Genomic DNA, 20711 nt, shown 5'->3' with positions numbered 1-20711 from the left:
GAAAAGTGAAAAGCACACATTGCAGAAATTGCAATTAGAAATTGCTTTAGTCCAAATTTGATTTGGACAATAGTGGTACAGAAAACCATCATTCAAGCTAAATATATATACAGACATGTTTAAAATTTTGAAACCAAGAGCAACATTTTTGCTTCAGTAACAGCCTCTTCAGACATTTAGAAGTAAATTGGTAGATGCAAAGAAGGCTTTGCATATGCAAAGTGATTCTCATTGTTAATAATTTTTCATTCTTGTTCTATACAGCAATGTCAATATATATATACATATAAATATAAAAAGACTTTCTTACCCAAGGTTAGTTCACCTGTCCAAGAATATTCTTATGTTAATAGCAACCTTTGAGTGAATGGTGGAAGCTGGTACTGAGGAGGCACCAGACACTTCACCCTCTTAATGGGAATTGGAAGTGAAGACTTACCAGTGATGCCGAGGTTTTTGAGAGAGCCGAAAAATTCTTGCCTTTTTCAAAGTGTGACAGAACTGGCAAGACTCGTTCTGTTCATTTCTATTGTCGGAAGTATGAAGTGCGTGTGTGCGTGGGGGGAGACAACATACAGGTGAGAGATTTGAATGCCATTGTGATTAATGACACACTCTTACCGTGTCACAATATTGTTTCAGCCACAGATGCCAGAACTATACTATATCAACATGTGTCTATTAATACTGCCGCAGAGCAGTGCTTCACAGTTGATTTGTTTCCTCAACAGCATTGCGTGAAAACAGTAACCTTTGATAAACCTGTAGAACTAATCTGCAACATTAGCAGCTCTGCCCATCTACAGCTTTCATTGAGAAGGAAAAGTTTAATACTGATATTATATTGCATTTATATTCTCTCAAAGCGCTGTAAGTCACTTAACTGACTTTCCCATATACTCTTCTTTATGAATTAGTTCATTCTTTTAGTATTATTCTAACTTGTATTTATTATTGTAATTATTCCGGAAGCCTACATATGATATCTTCTATTATTCACATGAACAAGAAGGCCAGTCATTGCTCTCACAAACAGAATTGTTTGCAGATGTAGCTGGTTGTCTGCTGCTTCTTTTGGTGACACCACTTCCTTACACATACTTTTCTTTCATGAATGAATTAGTTTAATAGTTTTTGCATTAAAAATTACCACATTTTTTGTAAACAAATGAACGCAAATAATCAAAACAAATTCTAACAATACAGTGTCTGCACAGGACTACTGTTCGCACAAAGGCGTGGTTTAATAGTACACAAAAGAAGATGTATGTAAACACGTCTAATTTTAGACAGAGGTTTTGTGTCTTTCCTGCCATGACGTAAAAAATGACGATAGAACATTCTGATCATTCTGATTATGTATTTGACTGACATCCACTTCTAATGTATTAAAAACTGTATGTGCCCTTCTAGTGCACATTGATTTGTTGGAGAGAAGATATTGATAATTGTACTATCCTTAATAGGAGAATTAGTAACCTTTGTCCAAATGATAATAGCCAATTTCTTAAATCAGTTAGTTTGCTCTTTACAGTTTCACACCCTTTTACTATTCAAAACAAATATATGAGTCATAGTGTTTGTATTTAGACATGCATGTGAAAACACTATTTGTTTAACATTACTTGTTTGACGAGCTATTCAAAGCCAACACAAGGAAGTGAGTGCAAGAATTGCTCTGAAAGACTTGTGGAAATAAATTTAGACTTACTGGTTGCTAGCTAGGCGGCCACGGAGACATAACATGTCAGTACGACACTGGATGTACATGATGGTGTATTTGTTCTGTTTTTCCTCATTTTCTTCTCTTTTTTTGCAGTCTGTAAGGAGGAGACAGCAGTTAGATCAGCTCAACCACTCTCAGCACACATCAAGCACTGGCCAACAGACCACCAGTTATTGTTCAATAAAAGACTGCACAAGTGAGTGCCGTAATTTTGACCCTGCAAAGTTTGTGTGCCACACAATAAAAATGTACGTTCCTGTTAACTTTTAGGAATTTAGCTACAGCCTTCATGCACACAAGGGCGTTGATGAAGTTAAAACACATGTGATCAAAAAACCTTTTTTTTAATCTTTGTAACGACTTGCATTTGGGATTTCCTCATGAGGCAGCACTGTGCCGAGATGACCTTCATGTAGAGGATCATCGCTGGTGACGAGAACTGGGGCTACGGCTACGACCCACAGACCGAACAGCAAACTCCAGCACCGAAGAAGGGATGTCAGGTTAGCAGTTCCCCAAGAGGATACTTGGTTTATCTTTGACATTCACAAAGTTGTGCACTCGTGGCCCTGGGTCAGACTGTCAAAACCAAGTTCTGCTGTAACATCCAAAGGGATCCGAGGGGAAAACAATTAGCACAAAAGGCAAGTAGGCACTTAAGACAACGTGCCCGCTTCAAATGTGTGAGTCTTCTGTTGCTGTTATTGCATTAAGGAGAAGACAGAAATAATTAAATAAACAAATCTGCTTTCAGTAGCACTGTTGCTTCGTAGCAAGAAGGTCGCCGGTTCGTGTCCCGGTGAGGACACCCAGGATCTTTCTGTGTGGAGTTTGCATGTTCTCCCTGTGCAGCGTGGGTTCTCTCCGGGTTCTCCCACAGTCCAAAAACATGTTGAGGTTAATTAGTGATTCTAAATTGTTCGAAGGTGTGAATGTGAGTGTGCTTGGTTGTCTGTCTCTAAGTGTAGCCCTGTGATAGACTGGTGACCTGTCCAGGGTGTCCCCTGCCTTCGTCCTAGTGAGGATTAGGTGTTGTATAGATAATAGATGGATGGTTGAATGGATGGAATCTGCTTTCGAGTGTTTGGCTTGGCAACTACTGCAAAGGTTTGGATTGTTGGCAGATGACATCTGTATCTTTCTTGTATATTTTCTATATACAAAAACACTTCATGATTAACATAATTATCTCATTAAAGGAGTAACGATTTTATTTTAAAATTGCCATTACTAAGTATTCTTTAGAAGAAGGGAAATTGCATGTGACAATAAAAAATTAACTTGTTGAAAAAAATAGTGACCTTATTTGTGTGCAAAAATGCCAATTATTTGTACAGAAAAACAGATACTCATTTTGTCTCTGCATTTCAACCAAATATTCCCAGTTTTTTTGTTTTGTTTGATCTTGGTTTTAAGAACTATTTTATCTGTTTTAATTTGGCTGTGAAATTAGTGATTTGTCTTGTGGTTAGCTCTACGGTGTTAATCCTGCCACCCACAATCATTTCCTTTTGTTTCTGGTAGAGATGGAAAGGTTAAAGACAGTTGACAGTTCTGATCCTGCTTGGCACATTGCAGCACCAGTTTTTTCACAAGTTCAAATTTGTTTTCTCTTTTTCCTACAAATCATACTATAGATCAAATTTGTGTGCCACTGCAGAAAATATATGTATATATACAGTGCTTAACACATTTATGAGACCACGTATCTAATTTATTAAGCAGTGTGTATGAGTGAGTGAGTGAGTGTGATTTAAAGACATTCATTTAGTAGTGCTGGATAAGACTGTCAACATTGGATATGTTCTTATTGTCTTGCCTTCAAACTGCCTCTTTAGATTGAAGGATGATGTTGACAATACTGTCCTGGAATATTAAAATGTCACATTTGAACAGGGACTTTCGGCTTGCGGGACTTTCCACATGCAGGGTGTGGGTTTCCTGCAATGACGGAATTAAGTTATTTCTCTGACAACGAGCTGGTTTGACTACATTACGCTGTCAAACCTTTGGCAGCTGATGACGAACAAATCTTTGTCGTTTTTGTTCCGATAAGCCTGTGCATATACTGCACAGACTGGGTAGGCAGGAGAAAATGTGATAAACGATCAGAGCAGGACAGGTGTCACTTCCTGTGTAGAATATATGATAAGCAAACCAAATCCATTAAGTACTCAAAGCATTGCGTATACAACACATATTGTTGATATATTGTCATTCGTAAAACCTAAAAGTTACTTGCTATTGGTTCTTTTCCATTTTATCGAAATCTATTGGCTATTTATTGAATTCTATTTACTTTTTACTGAATTCTATTTTCTATGGAATTATTTGCTGTTTTGTTTTAATTCTATTTGCTATTTATTGAATTGTTTTTCTGTTTGTTGAATTATTTGCTATTTATTAAGTTTATTATTCCCATTCTTTTTTCTAAAGAATATTTGATATAGAATTTAAAAATATTGAAATGTATATGAAATGTTAATACATGTAAAATATTTTCTAATTTATACGTATTTATAAAATGCAAACTAAAGTATTTGGTAATTTGTGTATGAAGTGTACATCTAACAATATAGACTGTGCTATTTATAGACTACAGCTTTGAATAATTCAGACGCAGTAGAATATCAAACTAAATGACTGTATTAAAAAAGAATTCTGGTTCATTTCATCTGGGTGGATTTTCCATTAAAGTGGCCATTCCCCAATCCAGACAGTAAAAAAAAAAAAAGTCCAGTGCAGAAGAACCTCTACTTTTAAAAAGCAAGAGGGGAAGAGGTAGGAAGATCATGGGAGACTGAGGGAGAGGTCAGGTGCCTACAAATAGTACACTTATGTAAGTAAAGTGTACATTTAATAATACATGATAACATCTCAAAAGTATTATGCACTGATCAACCACAACATTTAAACCACTTAAAGGTGGAGTAAATGAAATTAATCAACTTGTTACAATGCACCGGAACAAGCCCAGGCAATGGAGATCCCACCCTACAACCCATGGGTTAACTACCAATGTCCCGCTGCAAGACACCACAGGACACCCCCGGAGAACCCCGGTCAATGCCCCAGTGACTCAGAGCTGTTTTGGTGGCATGAATAAGACTACAAAATATCACTCTGATTGACTTGATGATAATGCAATGGACTTCAAGACCCTGGTTGGCCATTTTGCTCTCCCTCTTCCTGTTACTGTATGTACAGATTCATGCTTATGATGAGGCACCTTCAAGAGTTACAACAATTTAAGTGGTCCCAACAGTTACTCAAACAATCCGGGCCAACTAGTTTGGATAACAAGAGGAGCCTTCATGGCGCCAGGGGCTTTTACATTTTTACATATTGCCCCTGCATGTAAAGTTTGACATACAGAAGTCTTCAAGAATGTCACTTTCATTTGTTCTTTTAGAAACTGCTGAAAGTGTGACTTTGTCCCAATTATACACAAAAAAATGCTGTCCACCTGTCCCACCGTAATGAAACTACACTTTGAATGAGATGTTCTGACAGCAATTCTGTACGTGGCTACGTGCCAAAAAAAAAAAATGTAAATGTAGCTGTCTGTGCTGTTGAGCTGCAGACATGCTCAATGCATGAGCAAGGTCTATACATTTATGGCAGTCATAAAAAGTAAGCCTCTGCAGCATATTAACAGTCTGACTTTAAATAATTTAAACTTTAAGAGATGTTATGCTATGCTTCTTTTATTGTATTGTTTCCTATTGGAAGCTTTCTTTATTTCCTTGTAACAACTGTTTTTGTGAAAAAAAAAAAGAAAAAAACAAAACAACCTTAGCTACTAGTACTGTATGCAGCTGACAAATCATTAGAAACTATGATGTATTTAGAGCAGCCATACCTGGAAAAATAAGGCAGTGAAGTTAAAGCTGTGAAAATATTCTAAGATTCTCTAAGATTGGTTTTAGGTGGTGGTGGCTAAAACACATTTTGCTGATCTTGCCACAGTAGTTTAACGCTGCTTAACTTTTGTGCTGATGCTCTCGTTTGCTTCTCCAAACTAGGGACATACCAACCGCCATCTACTGAGAGCAATACACTGACTATAGATATGTACTTCATACAACCCCACTTGCATGAAATCAAACTATCCCTTTAAACCTCATAGCATACCTCTTCTTCTGATGCATGAATATTTCCATGTCTAAATCCAAATGCAGATGTTCCAATTAAGTCCCTAATCTATTGTGTTCAAAAGGTATTGATGATATTTAACACTATTGTTCCTTTTCTTTCCCCTTGTGGCTATTTGATAGTTTTCTGGTATGTGGCTCCTGTATGTAGTTAGATGTAAACACATGCATGCAAATATTAAGAAATACTATAATATTAAAGATGAGGTGATTTACTTGAACAAGCCTCTGATGACGCCATCAAATCCACCTGAGGGTTTTTGAATACTGCTTCAGTGGAAGGGATGCAACTGGACATATGACCTTTTATGTTCTTACATGTGTTAGCTAAATCATGCAGGATCTTACATTTTTTATTTTAAGGTTGCTGGTTTGGATTTTTTATTTTTTATTTTTGTTTTTACATACTATAAATTCTTGTTTATATATATATATATCTGTCTAAAACTAGAAACAAAAAAAAAAATTACTGGGATGTACGGCACATAGCACATAAAAGCTACATTCAACAGTATTTTAGAAAAAAGAAAAAAAACATTTTTCTATGCTATTTGAGACAGACATGAGATCACAGTGAACCTTTGACCACCAAAATCTCATCAGTTCATTGCTGAAAACAAGTAAACGTTTAGAACGGACAGACAACCAGACAATGTGAGAATATAATGTTCAGGAGTCCTGGTTGTCAGGGGAGCAGAGGCATATAAAGTGAGACATATCACCTTTTTTTTGACATGTAACTAAAACCACAATCTATTCTCATTGCTTCTGTTGCCTAAAATGAACTGCACAAGACTTTGCTGCAAACTTTGATTCCTGCTCCACACTAATACTAAACAGAAAACTAAGCAAAATTCACTAAATTGGAAAGCAGGAGGTACTGAGGAGAAGAGAAGAGAGCTGCAAGTCAATACTAAAGAAAGATTAAAGATTAGAGACCTGAAAACCAGGAAGGACATGCTTGAAAACATTGGTTCATTGTTCTGAATTATTTGATCAGAGTCTGATTGAGCGTCTGCCTTCTGGTGTGCATTCTTTCAGTTCACGTTGTACACTTTGATTTCTAAGTTTCCCTTTGACTGCTAAAAAAACAAGCGGTTAGACACTGTGCCTGTGTACATCACTGCAGTTCACACATACTTGGTTTACTACCACAATCGTAGGGCTTTACGAAGTACCTTACTGAATGTAGTGTTTGTATTATATCTGGGTTGCAGCTGCATCTCACTGCCTCTGAATACACCACAGAGTTTATTTATAGTCTGTGTGCTCAGGGATCAATTGCACTGTGCCACCTTACTAATCGAACACGGCTTTACATTGTTCTCTGCCTTTTTGATTCTACTGAAAAGAGAAGAGGCATGATGAAAGCAAGTGGCATTGCAAGTAACCATGGTCCCCTCGCCAGAACTGAACACTGGATTAGATTAGATTTGAATGTACTTCATTTTCACTTTTGTTATCTGCTCAGAATCAATCCGTCTATTTTTGTAAAGAATCTTTTGCATCATGCTTGCAAACTAATGCCTTAGAAAAAAAAAAAACAACAACAAAAAAAACCTTTTAAATGAATGGCATAAACATGGTCGAATAATAAATCACCAGGATGGAAAAGTACAGGTGGAATTTCTGACAATGATGACTGAGTTTTATTTTCCCAGTCAGTCACATCATTGGCATTACCTGCCTACATTGTTCATCATTAATACACTTGTGTTTTTCTTACTATGACACCTTAAAATGTCTGCTGGGGAACAGAAGAATGTACAAGGAAACAGGATTTGATTTGATTTATGACTTCATGTTCAAGACAACAGATCAGTGCATATTAAAACACCTCCTAAAGACAAACTAGTTTTCTGGGAAAATGGCATCACAGTTGCTGAAATATTCTGTGGTGCTCCAATAGTACTGTGTAACAAACTCTGAGGAGCAAAATGGTTTTAAGAGCTGCAATTTCAAAGCCCAAATCCTAAAACGGAGACTGATAAAGCACAAAGGTTTTGCGCTTCTTGACTTTATAACATTTGCAGTAAGTCTGTTTATGAATTACGTTCTCATATGTGTTCTTTACTTGCTCCCAAAACTGTTTAATACAGCCAAGCAGCTGAAACAATAAGTCTAACACTACAAGCTATAAGATATCGCATGAAATGTAAGATTACTGAATTTGTCCTCCATATCACTATGAAACTAGTTTCATTTTTATTGCTATAGATTGTTTATTCGATGCATTTTTTTGTGACTACCATAAAGAGACAACATCTGCTATTTAATCGCAGAATCTCATGGTGCAAAATGACAACATAACTGAAAGTTAAATAAGGAACCTACATCTAAGCAATTTACGCTCTAACCCCCATCATCACAAAATGCTTTGATAGACTCATCTCTCACATCAGTTCTGCCGTCCCTGCTGACCTGGACCAACATCAGTTTGCTTATCGAGCAAACAGGTCAACAGAGGACGCTGTGATCACAGCTCTCCACGCAGCCCTTACTCACCTGAACCAAAAAAAACACGTATGTAAGGATGCTGTTTGTGAACTTCAGCTCTGGCTTTAACACAGTCATTCCCCACAAACTGGTCAAGAAACTGAGTGACCTGGGCCTGGGCAGCTCACTGTGTGCGTGGATACTGGACTTCCTGAGCAACAGACCCCAGAACGTCAGGATGGGAGGCCGCACATCCTCCACTCTCGTCCACAAAGACAGGAACACCACAGGGATGTGTCCTCAGCCCCCTCCTCTACTCCCTCTTTACCCACGACTGCACCCCCATTCACACCACCAACACCATCGTCACGTTTACTGACGACACCACAATTGTAGGACTGATAACAAACAACAATGAGTGAGCCTACAGGGAGGAGGTCCAGCACTTGGCAGAATGGTGTCTCAGCAACAACCTGGACTTGAACACCAGCAAGACCAAGGAACTGGTTGTGGATTTCAGACGATCCACACGCACGGAGCACTCAGTCCTCTGCGTCAACGGAGAGGAGGTAGAGAGGGTGGAGAGCCTCAGGTTCCTTGGAGTGAACATTCAGCCAACCTCACCTGGGCCAACAACATCTCCTACCAGGTGGGGAAGGCACAACAGAGACTTTACTTCCTCAGGTAGCTAAAGCAGGCTCACCTCCCTCGACCCCTGTTGGTGAACTTTTACAGAAGCACCATTAAGAGCCTCCTGACTTACTGCTGCACAGCGTGGTTCACCAGCTGCACTGCAGAGGACAGGAGGATCCTGCAGCGGGTGGTGAGGGCGGCTGAGAGAGTTATCGGGACCACACTACTTCTCCTGGAAGACAGTTACAGCGGCCGACTTCAGAAGAAGGCCACACTCACCCTGAAAACCCCCTGTTCTCCCCCCTACCCTCTGGTAAAAGATATCGGACAATAAAGACCAAAACAAACCGTCTCAAGCACAGCTTCTACCCACAGAAGTGTTTGCATATCTGGATCAGCAGTTCAGCATTCTGACAGCTTGTGGCATGACAATGATCATTCTGGAGGTTCTTTCTTTAGTGCTCCAGAAACGTTTGCCTGATGGTAGCAGTTCAAACAGTTCATGGAGAGGGTGTGAGGAGTCCCTGACAATGTTCAGTGCCACTGGCAGGGAGAGAAGCTTGTTTCAGCTTTCTCAGGAAATGTAGTCTCTGCTGGGACCGTTTGATGATCACTGCGGTGGTCTTATTCCAGCTCAGGTCCTGTGAGATCTGCACTCCAAGGAACTTGATGCTCTCCACTCACTCCACTGTGTAGCCGCTTATGCTGAGGGGAGCACGCTCAGGACATGACCTCTGGAAGTCGATGATCATCTCCTTCGTTTTGTCCATGTTGAACAGCAGGTTGTTCTTCCTGCACCAGCCCTCTAGGTATTTCACTTCATCTCTGTACATTGATTCTTTGTTCTCGCAAATAAGTCCCACTGCTGTGGTATCATCAGCAAACATGATGATCTGGATCCCCTCATGTGTGGCTGCACAGTTGTGTGTTAGCAGTGTAAACAACAGTGGACTGAGTACACAGCCTTGAGGAGATCCAGTGCTCAGCATGATGGAGTTGGAAATGTTCTTTCCGAGTCGGACAGACTGGGGTCTTTCGGTCAGAAAGTCCAGGACCCAGAGACATGTGGCAGTATCCAGGCTGAGTAGGAGGAGTTTCTCTGTTAGCCTCTGGGGGATGATAGTATTAAATGCTGAGCTGATATCAATGTACAGGATGTAGGTGTCTTTATTTTCCAGGTGGGTGATGACTAAGTGCGAGGTGGTGGATATTGCATCCTCTGTGGAGCGGTTGGGATGGTAAGTGAACTGAAGGGGGTCAAGTGATGCAGGAAGGCTGGCTGTGATGTGTGGTTTGACGAGCCGTTCAAAACGCTTCATCACAATTGGTGTCAGTGTGATGGGGTGACAGTCATTCAGACAGGCTACAACTGATTTCCTTGCCACTGGAACTATGGTGAATGTTTTGAAGCATCTGGGGACAATGGCCTGACCGAGGGAGATGTTGAAAATGTCAGTCAGCACATCTGCCAGCTCGTCAGCACAGACTCTGAGCACATGTCCCGGGATGTTGTCTGATTCTTGTAAAGAATATGAAGCTTCTACACCTGTGGATGTTTGCAATTGGTCGTACTGATTGGCTAATAAACACTAGCTCTACCGCATTGAACTTGGTTGACAAATTCCTGTTTGTCTGTGTGTGTAAATTAATGCTATACTCCATTTATCCATTGTATCCGAGTGTTGCAGTGGGATCCTTTCTGTCTGTTCAGTGAAGGACAACAAATTATAGTCTAATGTTACAGTTGGCCGTTCATATTGTTACAGCAGATTTGGTTCACAGTATTGAAATAACATAAAACTGGGAGCAACATTGTTCGAACTGAATGACAAGAATAAGTGTAAAGTGTGTTTCTACAGAATTTTCTTTCCCAGTATTGTGAGATATGACCTGATCTGAAAGCTCACCAGCGATACAATTCCTACATAGCTTGGAGGAATAATATATTAAACCAGTGACAAGTTGGGAGCCAAAGTCCATTTTGCGCACCACAACGGCTCGACAGTTACTGTGGTATGAAAGTGGAGTTAGCAGTTCTGGAAAATGTCTTCAGTTCACCAAAGTTACTGTCAATAAGGGGGGGAAAAAAGCAAAGGTGTGAAGAAAAAATGTTTAACAAAAGGCTAAACAAGACTAACGCCCATGGCACGTTGCTTATCTCACCGGCCGTCACGAACAGCGAGTTATCAGTCAGGAGATAGGCAGCACAAGCTCTTTGAGGCTTTAATTAGCCTCAGTGGTATGTTGACGTAAATACGAAATGCAGCATCATTTACTGATACTAACTTATTGAATCGTTCTTCAGGTGTTACTGTGTGCACCACATTTAACATCAACCTATCCAAAAGACTCATTCAGGGTGTCATTCCTCATGACATGCTTAAAATATTTGAACTAGACCAACAGGTACATATAGCAAAAAGATAACTTATGACAACTATACAGTCTCTGCCTTTGGGGAGGGGGTGTTAGCTGTTAAGCAACACATCACTCCAAAGGAGAGCGAACACTGAAGCAGCATCTTAAGAAGACGTATCGCATTCCTCAAATGGTACCACTCCTTTTCTTGATAATCATTCCTCAGACATGCTGGGCAGCATGCAGAAAGAGCATGAACAGAAGAGAAGAGCCAATCAGCGTTAACAGAGCTAATGCAGATACTTTACTGACATTAAGTACGTTTACTGGAAGTGAACCTGGGTGGAGCCCATAGGCTGCATACCAGCATTCCATTTACAGTAAATGGCAAGCAGGTGCATTCTTTTTTTCTTTTCTTTTTTTTTAAATGACAGCAGATGGGGCTGCATGTTGAATTTATATTTTTCATTCATTTTGAATAGATTTGTTGCTCTTGTGTTTCTCAACATTAACACAACACACAAATTGTGAAAAGGAAGTTTATTTAGGCAATACCCATTCAATCTAACGTATAGCCGTGAAAAAATATAAACAAACCAGAATGATATTGAAAAAAACAAAAAACAAAACATTTACCACACTTTCTGACCTCTCCGCTGCCACGTACTAATGTTACCACCTGTGTTACAAATAAGCTTGTGTTTGCAGGTAATACACATAGGAATTCCTAACATCAGTCTGGTGGGAGTTCTGTTTCTCTAGCGAGGTGGAAAGCCCCTGTGTGGTCCTCCCCTGCCCCTGAACCCTCCTCTGTCCCCACGGAAATTTGGTCGGTTTCTTTCTCTGCCTCTGTCTCCACCTCTTCCGGCGTTCGGCCCACCACGTCCCCCTCTGGGTGCTCCGCCACCACGGTCTGACTTCAGTTTAGCGGGGGGAGATTTGGGCCGCAGCCTCTCGATTTCCTCAGTGCAGCCAGACAGATGGGAGTTGGGCAAAGCAAAATGCGAGGCGTAGGTCTCTGGGTTAAAGTTGGTATTTGTTAAAGTAGGGCCCACTGTCAACCAGCCTACAAAATAAAAGACGATAAAGAAAGTAAACATGCTGTTATCACCTGAATTCGCCTGGTAAATCTGTTTTGTCAAGCAAAGAGCACGTCCATCTCACCTGGTCTGATGGTTGAGTCTCGGCCAAACAGGTGCAGCCTCCTGCGGCCCAAACAGAAGTGCTCAATAATGTGGAAGATCTCTACGGGTTTCTCTACATTCCCCATCTCAGGCTCTTCAGTGATGATCAAGTCGATGTCCACATTAGCGTGAATGAAGTCACCATCAGTACTCCTACGCACTGTTCCTTTGATTCCCATCAAGCAGTGTTCCTGGAAGGAATGTGTTTTATGTCACTATGCATCATTCTGTACGATTAATACGAGTTACATTTAAAGTTTATGCTTTGTGGATGAGTCTTGTAAACTTTCAACTGTGCATCTAACATCTACAGATTTTCAAGAAGAAAAAAAAAGACCAGAAAAGCGTATGATATATGAACATAAATGTGGCATTTTTGCTGTGTCTGTCTGTCTGCAGTGTTCATACTGTACCTTGGTCCTCTGGAATACTGCTTTTGGGTCGAGTGCCTTGGTCTTTCCTGGGTTATTCTTGTTTGTCTTGATCCAACAGATATCTTCGCACCTCCTAAAGCCCCACTTTCTCAAACACTGAAAGTAGCATAATAGGGGTAAGTACTATAATAGACTGATGCACGACATGGGCTAAACAAGCACTGGATTTAGTGCTGTTAATGCTGGCAGGGTTATTTGAATAATCTGAGATGACTGCATTAATGAAACATGAACACAACCTCTCCACAGTAAGGACTACCCATGTACTGTATTTCACAACAAATAGCAAATCTTAGATAATGTGAATTCAACTACAAAATCTAAAGTTTTTGAGAACATCTGAAAGTACCCATGGCCTACTCTGAGGTTCTACAACCAACATTGTCTGTAATTTTCTTTCAGTCAAGTTTTTGAGTAAACATCATGCTGTGGCTTTATACCAGTTTGACTGGTTACTGGTTCTGTATAACAGTTGAAATGCTTTTGATAGAACAGTTGAGAAGCCAGTGCAGACAAATGCACATTGTTGACTTTCAATCTGTTATTCTTAAAGTTTGTCCACACCTAGATTTTTGTTGCCGTTTATAAAGGCACTTGCAAAAAAGACATTTCTTAGATTACATCAAAAATCCTCCAACTACTCTGTCAGCTGTCAAACATATTCTCATTCCGTCTCTAGCTTAAACAAGCTAAAATGCAAAAATTGCATTTGCTTGTGAATAAAAATAGGAATATTGAGCTGAATGAGCCTTTCTCTTGTTGCAAATGAATGGACAGACAAAGAAAAGCTTGTCTGCATTCTTAACGTGAAACGCAAAGTTGCTGGAGAAAGAGCACGTAGTAGAAACAACATGCTCTGGCACAATACGACGAAATATTCTCTGACACCAACACAAAGGCCCACACTGTGACTCAGTGTTACTGACGAGCTCAAAAGGACATACGTCGCATCAACAGCAGAAAACTATGTAATGAAAACAACAATACTCTTTAACTTCTTGCTTGACATGAACCAGGGAGTCTCAGCTTAGGGGTTGTTAAGCCTTGAATAGCCCAGGTATGAAGACACATACTTGAGAGGTAGCTGAGAACACTTAAGCCTACTTTCCCAACATCACTGTTGCCTAACTCAGATATCAGATGCACACTGAACCGAGACGTTTTCCAGGTGACTCAAAGAATTAGAGTCTAGCAAGACATGAAAAATATTTTCACACCCTTAGATTGCCAACAAAGAACAAGTAAAGATAATCTGATCAATTTTGGAAACAGAGTTTCCATGTAGGTTTATTTTGACTGAATGATGTGTTACCATTCTTCCCAAGTCCAGTCCTTCACCAGAGCCACACCAGAGAAAGACAAAGGAACGTAGAGCTGATATCTCCTCAATCTCCAGTCTCATGATCTTTAGTAACAAAGAGCAGAGAATGAAAAGAGGAGTGAGTGTTTATGACGCCAACATGTGGCATTTATACATTTTTATACATCTTCATCACGCAGACCTGAGAAAACTGAAAAGACGAGAGGGGAAGATGAAGCGGACCCGAGGAAAGGAGTAAAAGGCAATAAGAGAAGAGGAAGTGGCTGCTTTCTTTGCCAGGAGAGATCTGATCTAGTCTGAGATGCAAATGTGACCAATAGGTGTCTGTCTCTATCCTCTTGTTCTTTCTTTCTAAAAAAAAAAAAAAAGAGAGAAAAGTAGAGAGAGAAGAAAAGAGATATAAAGGAAGAAGAAAAGAAGCAGGTAGGAGGAACAAGGGAAAAAAAAGAAAAGAGAAGAGAAAGAATACATTGCAAATTTGAAAATACACAGCCCTCCTCCTGCACTTTTTCCTTCCCATCACATGACCACATCATCACCTGGGATTCAAGCCTCCGTATCTTGAACAAAAGTCCACCATCGAATCCTTTGCACCATCACATCCTGTTCTCACTGGGGACTTTATTGGCATTTATATTATCTTGTTTGATCAGTGAAAAATCCTGTTATTACTGAAGATCTCCCATCATGGGCTAGATTTTCTAACACCTAAAAAAACAAGTCACAAGGACGTGCAGAAGTCTAGTTTTCAGTTGAATTGCAATATGCTGAGAGGTCTGTGAGTTTTACACCTCACTTAATTTCTTACACTAATCAATTTTATTTATTGATAAGTCTGATGTGCATCCCCCTTCTTTGTTATAGCCCGCAAGGCAGTCTACAGGTATATTCTGGTAAAAGCAAACCAGCCAAAGACGAGTACATACATCATCCCATGTCCAGAAACGTTCCGTGTGGCTGATGCCTGATTCTCTGTAGTATTCCTCTAAAGGAGGCTCAAGCAGAATCACGTCAAATTTGCACTTCAAATCTTGAAGGTCAAAGTGCTCTGGGTCAGCCTGGAGATACCTAAACACACACAATAAAGTTTTTCAAAAGTGTTGATGCCAACTTGAAAATACTGGTGTTGTCTTCATTCAAATAATTCACAATTACACTGACAATCTGGGAAATATTAAAATTTGTGGAATCGTTTAGCATACATGGGAGGGATGTTGGTGGTGGAGATGAGTTCATCCTTCAGTCTGATCAGCTCTCGGAGTTTAGGGTATTCTTCAAATCGGTCAGCCAAGCCTTAACCAGAGAAGACAGAAGTCAAATCCACACACAAGCACACATGTACATAAGCACTCCTGTATATAAGCACTCATGCAAACAAGAGTACACTCACCAACATCTCTGATGAAGTTTTGTGGCCTGTGTCCCGTGTCCACAAAGTGCTGACAGTAGTCATTGTGAGGGTTTAAACTCTGGGTACCCTGCAAATAAATTAAATAAGAGACAATAAGAGGGAGGGCTGCAAGGTGGGGCAGTTGGTAGCACTGTTGCCTCGCAGCAAGAAGGCCGGTTCGCGTCCCGGTGGGGGCACCGGGATCCTTCTGCGTGGAGTGTGCATGTTCTCCCCATGCAACATGGGTTCTCTCCGGGTCCCACAAGGTCCAAAAACACGTGGAGGTTAATTGGTGATTCTAATTGTCCGTAGCTGTGAATGTGAGTGTGATTGATTGTCTGTCTCTAAGTGTAGCCCGGCGATAGACTGGTGACCTGTCCAGGGTGGGATAGACTCCAGCCCCCCTGTGACCCTAGTGAGGATTAAACGGTGCATAGATAATGGATGGATGGACAATAAGAGGGACAGAGTAGAAGCAGGAAGTAATTACGGTAATTAGAAAAATATATCTGCATAAAAAATTTATGTTTTTATGCAGATATACTTTTTTATTAATAATTTGATGTGTACAACTGAGAAAACATTTTCAGAACCACATGACAGAAAAAGTCATTTGTCTTTTGTCACCAAGATGACATCAACAGTCGTAATCCTTTCGACATTACTCTAACTTTGCAAAGCTGATTCCTATTTATCACAGCATGAATGATCCCTGATTTGATCTTTGACTGACATAATGCATTCTCGACAGACTATTTATAAAAACAGATCACGTGAAATGTAATTTGGAGGTGGAAATATTTGGCAGTCTTATAATATTATTCGATTCTGTTTGCTTATTCTGAGTCAAAACAATTCTTGAATAAACAAACAGATACAGGGACACTTTCTGTTTGGGCTATGTGCTCTGCTGTATTGTTACTGTTTAACCTCATGTCTGCAGCAGGGGTGAAATGTATTGTTAGACAATTGCCACATGAGTGCAGGTCATTTGTGACTGAACCAATTAAAGAAAGGGAGAGTTTTTTTTTCGCTCCACTGAGCTGGTTGATGTCTGCAGTGAATTGGTAAACTACAAAATATTCAAAAGACAATTCATCTTCATCTTGCAAAGCTGAATATTGAGACATAAATCTAAAACTGGCTCAAAAGTTTGAATTCTGTTCAAATTAAGTATAAGGTAACTTTAGTATGTGAAACCTGCACATCATGCCGGTGCTTCATTATGTCCATGTGGCTGAGAACATATACAAAAAATAATTCCTGGCATTTCTGGATTTATTCAGAATTGTAAATGATACAAACTTTGATTCTTTCATCCATCCATACATTATCTATACACCGCTTAATCCTCACTAGGGTCGCGGAGGAGCTGGAGCCTATCCCAGCTGACTCAAGGCGAAGGCAGGGGACACCCTGGACAGGTCACCAGTCTATCACAGGCCTACACTTAGAGACAGACAACCAAGCACACTCACATTCATGCCTATGGACAATTTAGAATCACCAATTAACTTCAACATGTTTTTGGACTGTGTGGGAGGAAGCCGGAGAACCCGGAGAGAACCCACACTGCACGGGGAGAACATGCAAACTCCACGCAGAAAGATTCCGGTGCCCCCACCGGGACGCGAACCGGTGAACGGTACTGACCACAGCTCCACCTTGCAGCCCTTGATTGTTTTATGAATCACTTATTTCACCTAACCCCATTGCCAACCTATATTAGTGCAAGAAGTCTCTCCTCCAATTGTTGATGCATGACTAGTTACAATTGCAGTGAAACTTAATACTGTGTGACATTATAGGTTGATGCCAAGTGAATCATGTCAACATCCTACTAATTATGCTTAGGCATTCAAAGGTATAGAGTCCACCTGCCAAACAAAACTTGTCCATCCAGTTTCACGCCTTGTTCATCTCATGGCTCACTGGTCTGAGTTATAATGGGCTGTTTATCGCTTAAAATCTGACAATGACAAAGCAAGATATTTATCTGACGGCTTGGGCTGTTTTTAGTCTTTTAAGTAAGCCAAATGTCACACTGCACTACATCATCTGACCACCAAGTACATTTGGAACATTTTAGAAATGGTGAATCTAGATTTCACCGTAATTAGCATCTTGCGTCAAAGTCATCTAAAATTCAGTGGCTTGTAATTTAATACAAGAACATGTTCACCGAAAGTAATTGCTTTGGCCGATACAGGTAATAGTGATTGTATAACCAGGATGTGTTGACAGATATTGATGTGACTTCTGATGTGGCATTGTATGATTATCATGTTCCTCTTCCTGCTATCCTCCTGTAGATATTTAGTCAGGACATAGCAAACAACTTGCATTTCAAAAACAATAGTCACTTGTCCAATGTTTTAAAATGTTTGGTTTCAGTCTTTATTTTCAGGAAACCAGTCTCCCTTAATGAAGCAATAGAAACACATCTCACATCTCAAAAAACAATGCTTGTCAAGCTACAGAAACCTAATTACTGACAGAAACAATGAAAGTGAGGTTGCGTGTGTGCAAAAAAAACAGAGTTTGCCAACCTTAAGGAAAGTACTTGAGTCCTTGTACACCTCCTCATATGGGTTGCTTTCATCTGGCTGCTGCACTTCCACCTCATCCTAATATACAAGAAAGCACAATGAGATTTTTATTTTCGGTCATTGGTCAGTAGATGAATACAGTGTAATGTTATTTGATCATAAATAAATATGAGTGGAGTTACAATCATGATAAAGTTACAACACATACTAACTAACGAACTTAAATGTTAGGTTAACAAACAAATAAATACATACAGCATAGTAAATCAGTCACCTGGGAAACCGGGGGCATTAGCATTTTCCCTCGACATATTCATGCTAAAGTCACCTATAAGTGAACCTCATACTTCCTAATATGACCGAATACTTAAATTGACACATCTAAATTAATCCATTTGACACCATGCTCAAATATTTAATACAATTTATCGTACCGGTCACTGCAGTTCAAAGGGGTAATCTCTGAAAAGTTAGTTAAATATCTATTAAAATGAAATGGTCTAATATTTCCACCTGATTCTTCAGTAATTTGCATTTTATAGTGTCCCTTAAATGGCCCAACGCAGCATAGCTAAAAACAATGACTTGCAGAGAAGACATTAGCCAAACAATGTGCAGGTATTTAAATTGTCCTCTGTCCAATCTTAGAAACTAATAATTAGGAACAATACATAGCTTTAGGACTACTTAAGTGGCGGCTAATTGCCAAATTCCTTGTCCAGAACACACTATTGTTCACTTCCATTCCCTGAGGCTGTGGAACTGCCTCCTTAGAACGGTTGTTCAGTGAGTGTCAACTTCTAAAACACTCCTTCATCAACAACTTTTCCTTTTTTTTTAAGTTGTGTGTTGACTTGCTGCAAATCAATTTGTAACATTTGCCTAAAAAAGTGCTCCTAAAATCAGGTTTGTCTTTGTTTGTTAAGGGAAAAGCTTTTTTTTAACTGCTTTAGATTCATAAATCTCACACATATGTGATTAGAATAAATAGAATAGAATAGAATAAAACTTTATTGATCCCTTCGGTGTAAACCTCAGGGAAATTGTTGATTACACTCACCTTTTGTTCTTCCACGTCTTCCTCTGTGTCCTCTCCCTCTGTCTGTGCCTTTCTTTTGGAAGGGGCGGCTGAGCTATCATATGAAGCCCTGCAAAATGCAAACATCTTAAACTCATTTTTACAATTGCGGTCTTACTAAAGCACAAAATTAACCATCGGCACAGACAATGAGGAGATACCATGGCCCTGCAAAAAGACTAATGTTTGCAGAAGCATTTTAAAGATAAAAGCGGGGGAAATTTTGAATGCAATGAAATAACAGAAAGAGCCTCCCCGAGCATCAGTGACTTTCTGTGTTCAGGTTTTACTCTCCTGCTTTCCCCTGCACCCTGCCTTGCTTCTTTCTGTTAATACAAACCTGTCTACCCTGGATTCTGTTTCTAGGGACTGAATTACATCTTACCTGCATGTTTCTCGCGTCTCCTCTATCTCTTTGAGTTCATCTTTACTGTTGAGGACAGCTCCAATACTGTCTGCACTTTCAGCTCCCAACTGTAGTTAGACAAGAAATAAAATGGTAGAGTCAGATACTTTCAAAGTAAATTAATCATGTAATGGGAAACAAAACTTTCCTAAATTCATCTAGTGTATCTTTATGCATTGCCTATCGGTGTTTTATACTGCTGTTACGTGGTTCCATTTATTTTTTTTTACTACAATTAATTTGCTATGGTCAGCTGCAATGGCTTAGATATCTTCAACATGTTGATGCTTTCATTTACATTTGCAGCAAAACTATTTCTACAGGAGTCCACTCGAGGGCGACCAGAGGAAGAATTTGATGGAGGTCTGAAAGCTAAGTGTGCATCCACAGCTGTGTCTATACTACACAACTATTTATCTCGGGAAAGCACATCATAAACATTGACGTATCTTGCAGCTCTACAGGTTTTTATTGGAACTATACGCGCAGACTGGTTAAGTTGATAGATAGCTACATGCTAACAACTGGGCGCTCACTGTTTACTTGCCTGTTGAGCTAACAGCTGCCGCCTCAGTTTTTGTCTCTCACGGATCTCTTGAAGACGACTGTTCATTTCTTCCCTTGTGAATTAATAAACACACTCGGTCGGTGACACATAAAAGTATTTCATACAAACCTAACAGCTAGCTTTAACGGTAGCAAAGCATCGGCTAATGTAGGTAGCCGCTAAAACCCACAATGGGTGTACTCGTTATGTACACCGGCATACTCCAGTTGGAGACATTCGATTCATTGCCCGCCTATAGGTGCATTTGGTTAAAAAGATGTATCAAAGACACTTAGGCTTCCAAATTTTCGACATTCTTGGCTCTCCGGTTGTCACCAGTCAACCATGGACGTATTAAAAAGAAATGGATCAACTGGAGAATGTGCGCTGATTTACCGCACTCTAACTCCGACCACCTGGGTGAGTTTCGGCGCATGCCGGTGTAAACAAATGTGGACATGTTGCTGATGAATGGACGCAGCGTGATGATGTCAT

General features: G+C 39.9%; 1 protein-coding gene across 1 annotated transcript; it reads right to left on the bottom strand.

Annotated features, from left to right (window-relative positions):
* Nucleotides 1-11832: 11832 nt before the first annotated feature.
* On the bottom strand, nucleotides 11833-20420 carry mettl14 (methyltransferase 14, N6-adenosine-methyltransferase non-catalytic subunit). Its single transcript, XM_008298512.1, has 11 exons — nucleotides 20217-20420; nucleotides 19649-19737; nucleotides 19246-19333; nucleotides 18186-18263; nucleotides 15637-15724; nucleotides 15449-15539; nucleotides 15173-15314; nucleotides 14238-14330; nucleotides 12905-13021; nucleotides 12472-12682; nucleotides 11833-12373 (listed from the first exon to the last, which is right to left on the bottom strand). The coding sequence occupies exons 1-11, from the start codon at nucleotides 20280-20282 to the stop codon at nucleotides 12066-12068; spliced, it is 1371 nt and encodes a 456-aa protein (XP_008296734.1). The 5' UTR covers nucleotides 20283-20420; the 3' UTR covers nucleotides 11833-12065.
* Between the last annotated feature and the right edge of the window lie 291 nt (nucleotides 20421-20711).

This window comes from Stegastes partitus, unplaced genomic scaffold (genome assembly GCF_000690725.1).
Source record: "Stegastes partitus isolate 25-593 unplaced genomic scaffold, Stegastes_partitus-1.0.2 Scaffold29, whole genome shotgun sequence".
NCBI lineage: Eukaryota > Metazoa > Chordata > Actinopteri > Pomacentridae > Stegastes > Stegastes partitus.
This window is presented reverse-complemented; position numbering and strand designations above follow the sequence as displayed.

Bases quoted from the DNA above. Each gene is read 5' to 3' on its own strand.
- mettl14 (XM_008298512.1), bottom strand. From the start codon at position 20,282: ATGAACAGTCGTCTTCAAGAGATCCGTGAGAGACAAAAACTGAGGCGG. The intron at 18,264-19,245 runs GTGAGTGTAATC...CTTGTATATTAG, and splicing joins AAGACGTGGAAGAACAAAAG to GATGAGGTGGAAGTGCAGCA. The intron at 14,331-15,172 runs GTATGTACTCGT...TTGTTACTAAAG, and splicing joins GTTTCTGGACATGGGATGAT to ATCATGAGACTGGAGATTGA.